Below are 9,522 nucleotides of genomic sequence, written 5' to 3'. Positions count from 1 at the left end.
AAACATAACTTCCCTTATCCAATATAATTATTTAATGAATTAGGATAAACCAAAAGTCAATGTCTATTGTTTTATTACATAAATATTTAGCACTTTATGACATATGAATCTTATTTGTTGATATGCCAGGTAGGATATTATGAATACATTTTCTTTCTCATTTTTTCTCTTGACCTTTTAAATGTAAATTCTTTCTTTCTATCAACTCATCACAGTTTATCCCTCTCCACCAGGAATTTAAATCTCCTTTCCGCAAAACTGTTGAATCTCAGATCTGTACCTCTGAAACAAATAATGCAATATATGTTAAGAAAAAAAAAAAAGAAGAAGGTAGCAGGAGGGGAAGAATGAAGGGGGGGAAATCGGAAGGGTAGACGAACCATGAGAGACAATGGACTCTGAAAAACAAACTGAGGGTTCTAGAGGGGAGGGGGGTGGGAGGATGGGTTAGCCTGGTGATGGGTACTGAGGAGGGCACGTTCTGCATGGAGCACTGGGTGTTATGCACAAACAATGAATCATGGAACACTACATCTAAAACTAATGATGTAATGTATGGGGATTAACAACAATAATTTTTTTTTTTTAAGATTTTATTTATTTATTTGACAGACAGAGACAGCGAGAGAGGGAACACAAGCAGGGGGAGTGGGAGAGGGAGAAGCAGGCTTCCCGCCGAGCAAGGAGCCCGATGCGGGGCTCGATCCCAGGACCCTGGGACCATGACCTGAGCCAAAGGCAGACGCTTAACGACTGAGCCACCCAGGCGCCCCACAATAAAAAAATTTTTTTTTTTAATCTTTCCGTAGATCCAGATGCATGGGACAGTTTATCAGTTTCAGTTGTTGCTTGCCGACATCCCTCTTGGGCTTGAGCATATACATATGCATACATATACACCTATATCTAAAAGAATAGAGGAGGAAAAGATGTTTATCTCTGGGCAAAGGACTGGGAGACAGTGCTGGGAGTGAGGATATTTTACTGACTTTGTATCGCTTTTTAAAGTTTTCCTATATGTGTATCTATGACCTAGTACCCTCCCTGTCCCGCCAAAATTCTCAAAAATAGCGTTAGATCAATAAGGCAAGTTGTAGAGCAATGTGCACATATAATCCATTTTTAAAGAAATTAAGACAGCAAACATGCACAAAAAATTGAAAGCCCTAAATATGGACACGTTCTTTAGGATTGTGTGAGCCTGTGTGAACGTGGAGAAAGGATTGTAGTCTCACGTGCATCCTGCTACTAGTGCAGTCTAGGGATACACGTAAAGCCCCGCCTCCAGCCCCGCCCCTGGAGCTGATTTCCTCCCACCGTCCCGCCCACCAAGCCTATTCCAGCCACACTCCAGCCCCTGGAATTGGTCTCCGCCCACCGCACCTCCTCTTGACTACGACCCCGCTCACTGCCACGCCCCAGGTGTGGTCTCCGCCCACCTGCCCGCCCGCCGTCTCGCTGTTCCCGCCCACAGTCCCACCCACAGACCTGATCTCCGCCCGATGCCTGGCACCGCCCACAGCCCCGCCCCTAGGACTGGTCTCCGTCCCTGGTGCTGACCCAGGCCGGGGCCGTGGGGCCCTCACTAATTGAACTAGAAATCCTCGCCCGAGGCTGGGGTACGCGGCGGTCGACCTCGCCCGACCCCACCCAGAGCCCCTAAACGTCCCTCTCCACGGCGGCTCGACAGAAACCGGAACTGGGGCGCGAGGCGGCCAGCCCGAGACCGGAAGCGGAAGCGTGGGGCGGTGCCGTGGAAGGAGCCTCGGGTGGCTTGCTGCGTGGGGTGTGCGGTCTTCTCCGCGCGGGACCAGCTTCACGTGGTATGTTTGGCCTCGGGGCGAGGGGCCGGACTCGGTGCGCGGCGGGCAGTCCGGGGCTTCCGGTAGGCGCCCAGGGAGGGGCACGGGCCGCGGGCATTCCCGATCTCGGGCTCTGGCGTCCCCGCGTCCCTCCGTCCCCAGCCGGAGCCCCGTTTCCTCCCCTGGGCTGTTTCCTCAGGTCGGTCCGAAGCTGCTGTTCCTCCCAACTCTGGACGCCGCCGCCCCCACCCCACTCTGAGGGGTGATTTTGCCCCCCAGGGGACTTTGAGCAATGTCTGGAGGCATTGTTTTGGTTGTACAAATGGGGGTGTGGGGAGGCGCAACTAACATCTAGCGGGTGGAGGCCAGGGATGCTGCTCAGCATCCTACGGTGCACGGAACAGCCCCCCACAACGATGCATTATCAGTAGTGCCGGGGTCGGGAAATCCTGCTGTAGGGCCCCAAAATCTCTGAAGTCCTGAGTCAACCTTGGAAATTGTTTCCAAGTCAGCTGAGTCACTTATCCGCCCCCTAAGTGACAAGCCATGTTTAAAGTGGAGTCAGAGGGCGCCTCGGTGGCTCAGTTGGTTAAGCATCGGACTCTTGGTTTCTGCTTAGGTCATGATCTCAGGGTCCTGGGATCCTGCCACCTTCGGGCTCCTTGCTCAGCATGGAGTCTGCCTGAGATTCTTTCCCCCACTCTGTCTCCCCTTCTCCTCCTCCCCCCCTGCACTCTCTCCCTCTAAAATAAATAAATAAAATCTTTTTTAAAAATTAAAAAAAAGTAAAGCGTATGTAGTCACCGTAAAATCTTTATCCAGCCAGATGAGTTGAGCAAGTCAAATGCACACACAGCATGACACTGCTTTCCTCCCACTTGGGGTGCAGATGGTTGGGTGGGAATCAGGTAAATCCAGTCACTGCCAACATTTACACTTTAAGTAAATGGAAAAAAAAAAAAAAAAAAAAGATGGATGGGGTGGTCTGTCTATCCAAGAACTATTACTCCCTATAAAAAGGCCTTAACAATCTTTGTGCCTTTTTTTTTTCCCCAGAAAAGAAAAGCATCTCTTGAGTCAAGTTTGTGTTAAAACCATCTTCAAGGTCCACCAGCCTCAGAGTCCACCAGCCTTACTGATCCGTGGATTTCTGTGACCAGGTGAGGACCCTGAGGAACTTGTAACAGGTTCCAGCATCCTCCACTGTGCAGAGGAGCTGTTAATGGGCTTCCCTGTGCTCAGGCTGTAAACACAAAGAGCCGCTAAGAGCGAGGGTATCTTAAGAAAAAATATTTGTATGTTTGATGGATTATGTTCAAAGCAAAGATACTGAGGTGAGTGTTGTTATGTGTGTGGAAATAAGGCAATAAGTACAGTTATATGCAAATAAGTACACATTAAGCAAATACGTAAATCACTAAGTGTGTGTTAACGGTAGAGAAATAGATTTTCTTGCATTCCATAATACTAAAAATTTCAGGATTTTATATATAAGCATAAATACATAAAGTTTTTATATGTATATGTAGTATTACAAGTCATCCCAGTAAAGATTAGCAGGACTCCTCAGCAGCATTCCTCAGGCGCATTCAATTTGACTTCTAAAGCCCTATAAATCCTCCTCAGAGATTCACAATAAAGGGACATCTGGGGGGAAAAAATGCTTTGAACTTTCTTTTAGTAACAGAAATATAGAATTGAATTGACCAGCAACCAGATGCATTTTGAAGAAGTGGATTTTTTTTTTCTTAATGAGATTTAAAATTATCTAGAGGAATATCCAACAACTTGTGTGTTGAAGGTAGGGCATTTGTTTCCACAAAGATTGTCCTCTCTACCTTGTCTTCTGGCAGGAATTAACTTTATTTCTTAAAACTTTTCTGAAATAATGGTCTGGTGATTCACATTACAGAGGATCCTGTTAAGTAGTCTTCTATTTAATTGTTGGGTTTTACTAATTACATGTATGTGTGTGTGTCCCATTTTCATTCTCGATTTCCTGTAATGTTTTGGAGGGGAATGTTTGTCATGCAATAGATATTCTTTGAGTGCACAGTTTATGGCGATCAACCCTTCTTGTTTATTTGAGAGTGAGAGGTTTACCAGGACACAGGACATTTAGTGTTCAAACCAGGACAGTTCTAGACAAACCAGGATGGCTCATCGTCTCTGTGAGGCAGCCCCTGGGCCAGATGGTAGAGACCTGGGAGAGCCAAACTGACCTTGTTCTGCCTCCATGGAACTTACATTCTAATAGGGAATTGTGATTTTATTTATTTTTTTAAAGATTTTATTTATTAGAGAGAGCACGATCAGGGTGAGGGTCAGAGGGAGAAGCAGACTCCCCACTGAGCAGGGAGCCCTATATGGGACTCGATCCCAGGACTCCAGGATCATGACCTGAGCCGAAGACAGATGCTTAACTGACTGAGCCACCCAGGCGCCCAAGAATTGTGATTTTAAACACCTAATGACAGGAGTGATGTGGGAGCTTGGCACAGAGAACTCAGTCGAGGGAACAGGGAAGTCTTCTTGAGAAGGGCTGATATTTACCTTAAGAGCTGAGGTTGGGGTCAGATTTAGCTAGCTATAGAGTTGCCGGAGCAGATTTAGCTAGCTATAGAGTTGCCAGAGGTTGGGATTATTTTCAAGAGAGCATTTCAGGCAAAGGGAGCTGCATGGCGACAACCCCTGAAGCAGGAGAGAGCCTTGTGTGCTCCATGAGCTGGGAAGACAGGAATGGCTGAGCTGAGACAGCAAAGTGGGGCGCGCAGAGCAGGGCAGGCCGGACCAGGTCAGGTCTTAGATTGGACTCTGTTCTAGGACCGGTGGAGAGACATGGTAGCGATGTGAGCACTGGGAGGATGTGATTCACATTTGGTCTATGTGCGTGGGTTAAAATGGACTTCAGGATTCAGAAGGAAGATTTAAGAGGCAAGACTGGGGGTGGTAGGAGGAAGTTTAGGGATAAGATAATGGTTCCCTAAGCCCGGATGGTGGTTGTGGAATAGGAAAGAAGTGCGAAGAGGAGACCCGGGAGTTTAGAACTGAGAAAATATAACGATGCTTTCATTCATGCTTGTATTTGCCAGATGGTACCGGGCCCTTCTCTGCCCCCAGCTCCTGTCCATGTGAAGCTGCAGGCCTCCCCCCACACCCAGGCCCACGCTTTCATCCTGCTTTGCCACTCACAGGCCCCCTCCTCTGCATCCTGGAAGAAGTCAGGCCTGAGTATGTCCACGGCTGCCCTGTCTCCTGCGGGAGCCACAAGGCACGTGTAGCTATTGCAAAGAAACCAATGAGAAATATGATCAAAATTTCATTGCTTTCAGTCCTCCTGGCCACGTTTCAAGTGCTCAGTAGCCACATGTGGCTTGTGGCTGCCAGTTGGACAGAGCAGTTAGAGGACATCTCTGTCATCCCTGGCAGTTCTCCTGGGCAGCACTGGTATAGGGTGGCCCATCCTCTCTGACCTTCCAGCACTGACATGCATCCGGGTGCAGGAGTCACTGAATCTCTAAACTGAGCACAGACCCCTCTGCCCTCCTATGAGATTTCACCTGCCAGAAGACCTTGATGGGGACCTTGGGGCCTGAAAGTGCCGCAGGCACCTTCTCAGCCTGCTTTTCCTCTGGGGGCTCCGGGAGTGGCTGGGTCCCAGCCCTCTCACTGCTCAGCTCAGTGACTGGGCTCTTCCTAACTGCAGATTGGGTCCCTGGTGGGAAGAAAGGAGACATCCTCCACCTGCAGAAGGGAAGGAGGCTCCATGGCAGTTGTCTGGGTCTGCTGGACTCACTCCAGGCCTCAGGGAACGTTGGATGGGAGAGGCTGTACTCCTTTCCTGTCGCTGCTGTAACAAATTACCAGAGACTCAGTGGCTTAAAGCAACGCAGATTTCTTCTCCTGCCACTCTGGAATGCAGAAATCCTCAGTGGTCGGCAGGGCTGCATTCCTTCCAGAGGCTCTAGGGGAAACTCCTTGTCCGTGTCTTTTCCATCTCGTAGAGGCCACCTGCCTTCCTTCGCTTGTGGCTTCTGCCTCCATCCTCAGAGCCGGTGGGTAGCATCTTCAAATCTCTCTCTCTCTCTCTGACTCCTGCTTTCATCATCACAGCTCCTTCTCTGACCTGACCTTCTTACCTCCCTCTTGTAAAGACTTGTGATGACATTGGACTCACCCGGATAATCCTGGATACTCTCTCCATCTCAGGAGGCTTACCTTAACCACAGCTACACAGTCAATCCCTTGTGTATGGAAGCTCACACATTCACAGGTTCGGAGGAGTAGAATCTGGACACCTTTGGGGCAGGGGCATTAATCTGTCTCCACACAGGCCCAGGAGGCAAAGATGCCCTGAACTCGTTCTCTCCACCTGGCCCAAACTCTTAGTGTCCCACGTTCCCCTCCCTGCTCACACTCACACCCTTTATTGCATTTATCTGTTGGGTGCCAGGACGGCCCTCATAGAGACCTCAAGAAGCTGGTTCTGTGGAGTTATATTTGATTCCCTAACTCCAGGGAAAGGAGGCCATTCATTCCCTTTTTATAAAAAGGAAACACTCCATAGACACTGCTTTGAACCTTCATTTTTTTTTTTTCACTTAAATTTATTGGAGATAAGAATCCCTATCAATCCCTAGAGATCACCTCTTCTTCATTCTGTGGATATTCCCTAGTTTATTGAGCTAATTCCCTATTGATGGTCAGTATTGTTTCCAGGTCTTTGATATTCTAACTAAGGCCAGGGTGAATCATTGCACCCTTGTCCTTTAGTATTTGTGTCCTTGTCCTTTAGTATTTGTGTATCCTTGAGGTAGGTTCCTAGAAGTGTGATTGGCAGGGAAGGCGTAAATGTTGCTGTGTTTTGCTTGAAGTTGGCAACTTTCCTTCCATAGGAATTATGCCCCAGCAGTGTATGACCGTGCCCTTCCAGACAGGCTTGCCAAGAGGAGATGTGGCCCACCAGGCCCTTGTTGATCTGACAGATAAAAAAATGGTATCAGTGTAGTTGCAGTGTGCGTCTCTGTTATTATGAACAAGATCACTGGTGGTTCTACCAAGGGTCGTGTCCTTGAAATGGTGGTGGTGGAAACCAGAGTGTCCTGGGCTGAGGAGGGGCTGGGATGTGGGGAAATGAGAGAGCGAGACCCTTTGCCTGTGATCAGAGAGAGGGGCTGGGTAGTAACAGAGAGAAAACTGCTCTTAAGATGGATTTATTTCACGGGGCGCCTGGGCGGCTCGGTCACTGAGCATCTGCCTTCGGCTCAGGTCATTATCCCAGGGTCCTGGGATCGAGCCCCGCATCGGGCTCCCTGCTCAGTGGGTAGCCTGCTTCTCCCTCTCCCACTCCCCCTGCTTGTGTTCCCTCTCTCTCTGTCAAATAAATAAATAAAATCTTAAAAAAAAAAAAAAAAAAAAAAGATTTATTTCACTACTGAAAAACACTTCCTTGGGTTTCCACGGTGTAAGAAAGGGCCCAGTAGAGCGGGCGAACTGGACAGGAGGGGCAGGCAAGACAGGCGATTGTGCGCAGCTCCTGAACGGGCAGGCGGGACAGAGCACAGAACAGAGCCGCAGAGCCGGGCCTGACACAGAAGGGGGGCAGCTCCGGGTTTGGAACAGGAGGGAGGGCGGGAACCATGGTGCGCATGGCCGTTTGGGGGGCAGCGCGGGCAGGTAGATTCCTTCTCATGAAGATTGCTCTGAGAAGTAGGAGGCGGGACCAGCTGCCAAAAGCGAGGGTGTGTTTATTATCTGTTGCCCCCTAACAGATTGTCCCAAACCTCGGTGACTGAAGACAATAATAATCATGTGTCATCTCTCATGGTTTTTGTGGCTCAGGAACTCAGGGCAGCTTAGCTAGAAGGTTCTGGCTCAGGCACTTTGATGAGCTCCTAGCGGGATATCAGCTGGGGCTGCAGGGATCTGAAGTCTTGCCTGGTGCTGAGGGTTCACTGCCAAGGCGGTGACTCCCAGGCCGGCACACCGGTGCTGCTGTTGGAGGGAGCCCTCGGTTCCTCTCCATGTCACTGCCGAGGTACTCTTGTCACGCGGGTCAGCCTGATGCAGGTGGGTGTCCACACGAGGAGGCTTCAGTCATCGAGGGCCATTTAGGAAGCGGGTTACCATGGAGGGAAGAGGGGAGGGCGTGTGGGTGTAAAGAGGTGAGAACAGGTGGATGGGTAGGGAGCCGCACTGACTTACGGGATGGCCTGTGGGGTCAAGGGCTCTGCACGTTGGTGACCGCGTTTCCCTAGAGGTGGCCGCATTACAGCTCTACCCCGGCGCTGCCACTGGGCGGGCGTGAAGGTGGGGCGGAGAGATGAGGAAGCATGCCAGCGAGGGGTCGTGAAATCCAAGCTGGGGAAGCATGAAGTGAGAACAGGGAGTGCCTGAGGAGGCAGGAGAGCGGCTGGACTGAGTCCTTTGTGTGGTTGAGAACAACTGAGTGGACAAGGACGAGGTTTGGGAGGCTGGGTTCAGAGAGACATTTCTGACCTGTTGTTCTAGATGGTAGAACAGGGTCAGGTGATGACAGAGTCTAGGGTGGTGCCGATGGAAGGTGTGGCCAACATGGATGGGGACCAGCTCGTAACAGTGAGGGTCATCCTCACGCCCTCTGATGTTATCCGAGGGCAGTGGGACTGGAGATGGAAAAACTCATGGGAGGCAGGTGCCAGCATCTCTATTTGGTAAAGGGGTCGTAGCTGGGAATGTGTTTGTGACAACCGCTTGGATGGGAAGGATGTGCCCTGAGACTCGGTGGAGCTGAGGATTTAAATGGGGGTGACACAGGCTTGTGCTGGTTGTTCCAGTTAGGACAGAAGAGGACAAGTTTTTCACATGCCCTCTGTTCATCACATGCTAGTAAGCAAAGTAAAGACCCAGGATTGGAGACCCCACTTGCATTTAAAGGAGGACACGGGGGCGCCTGGATGGCTCAGTCGTTAAGCGTCTGCCTTCGGCTCAGGTCATGATCCCAGGGTCCTGGGATCGAGCCCCACATCGGGCTCCCTGCTCCTCGGGAAGCCTGCTTCTCCCTCTCCCACTCCCCCTGCTTGTGTTCCCTCTCTCGCTGTGTCTCTCTCTGTCAAATAAATAAATAAAATCTTTAAAAAAAAAAAAATAAAGGAGGACACGGTGGGCAGGCTGAGCCCCGTTCATCCTCAGTAGCCTGGAGAGGGAGAAAGGCTGTGAAAGCTTCCTGTTTTCCCATTTCTTCCAGAGCCTGGCTTGCATGCACTGTGGGGACGAGAGGAGGAGTGTCCGGGTTCTCTGTCTGAGTCACAGGATGGCGGCCATGGTTCTGTCCCCCACTTGCGGTAAGTTGGGGGGCCCTCAAAATCCAAGCGTTAAAGGCCCCTGCACCACAGAGCAGGAAAGGAGGGGCTGAGCAGGGAGGCGGGAGTAGAGCCCCGAATGCCCGGGGGTCACCAGGACCCCATGTGGTTCTTGGGATTTGGGGTGTTGGTGGTTTGAGTGTGTCTGTGGAGATCTCACCTGTGTCGTGAATATGGGAGAGCCTTTGAATTTACCTCAAATTCTTTCTATAACCTTGATAAAATAACAGTGCTGTCCCTTGAACTTCAGTTTCCTCATCTGTGAAATGGGAATTATCATCTTTTCCTCCAGGACAGTAAGAGCCTTGGCCCTGTTTTCTGGCCCTGGTGAGACAGGGCTCTGCTCTGTTGTCCTGTGAAAGGTGTGTGTGTGTGTGTGT

General features: G+C 50.2%; 1 protein-coding gene across 1 annotated transcript in view; it reads left to right on the top strand.

The window, feature by feature from the left end:
* Positions 1–1,542: 1,542 nt before the first annotated feature.
* The window catches only part of ZNF558 (zinc finger protein 558), an 18,291-nt gene continuing 10,311 nt past the window's right edge, over positions 1,543–9,522 (top strand). The window contains exons 1-3 of the mRNA XM_032396066.1: positions 1,543–1,823; positions 2,859–2,962; positions 9,028–9,124. Coding sequence (XP_032251957.1) covers positions 9,040–9,124 — 85 coding nt within the window. The 5' untranslated portion in view covers positions 1,543–1,823; positions 2,859–2,962; positions 9,028–9,039. The remainder of the gene's footprint in view (positions 1,824–2,858; positions 2,963–9,027; positions 9,125–9,522) is intronic.

This window comes from Phoca vitulina, unplaced genomic scaffold (genome assembly GCF_004348235.1).
Source record: "Phoca vitulina isolate PV1807 unplaced genomic scaffold, GSC_HSeal_1.0 scaffold89, whole genome shotgun sequence".
NCBI lineage: Eukaryota > Metazoa > Chordata > Mammalia > Carnivora > Phocidae > Phoca > Phoca vitulina.
Note: the sequence above shows the minus strand (reverse complement) of the source record. Positions and strands in the feature narration are given on the sequence as shown.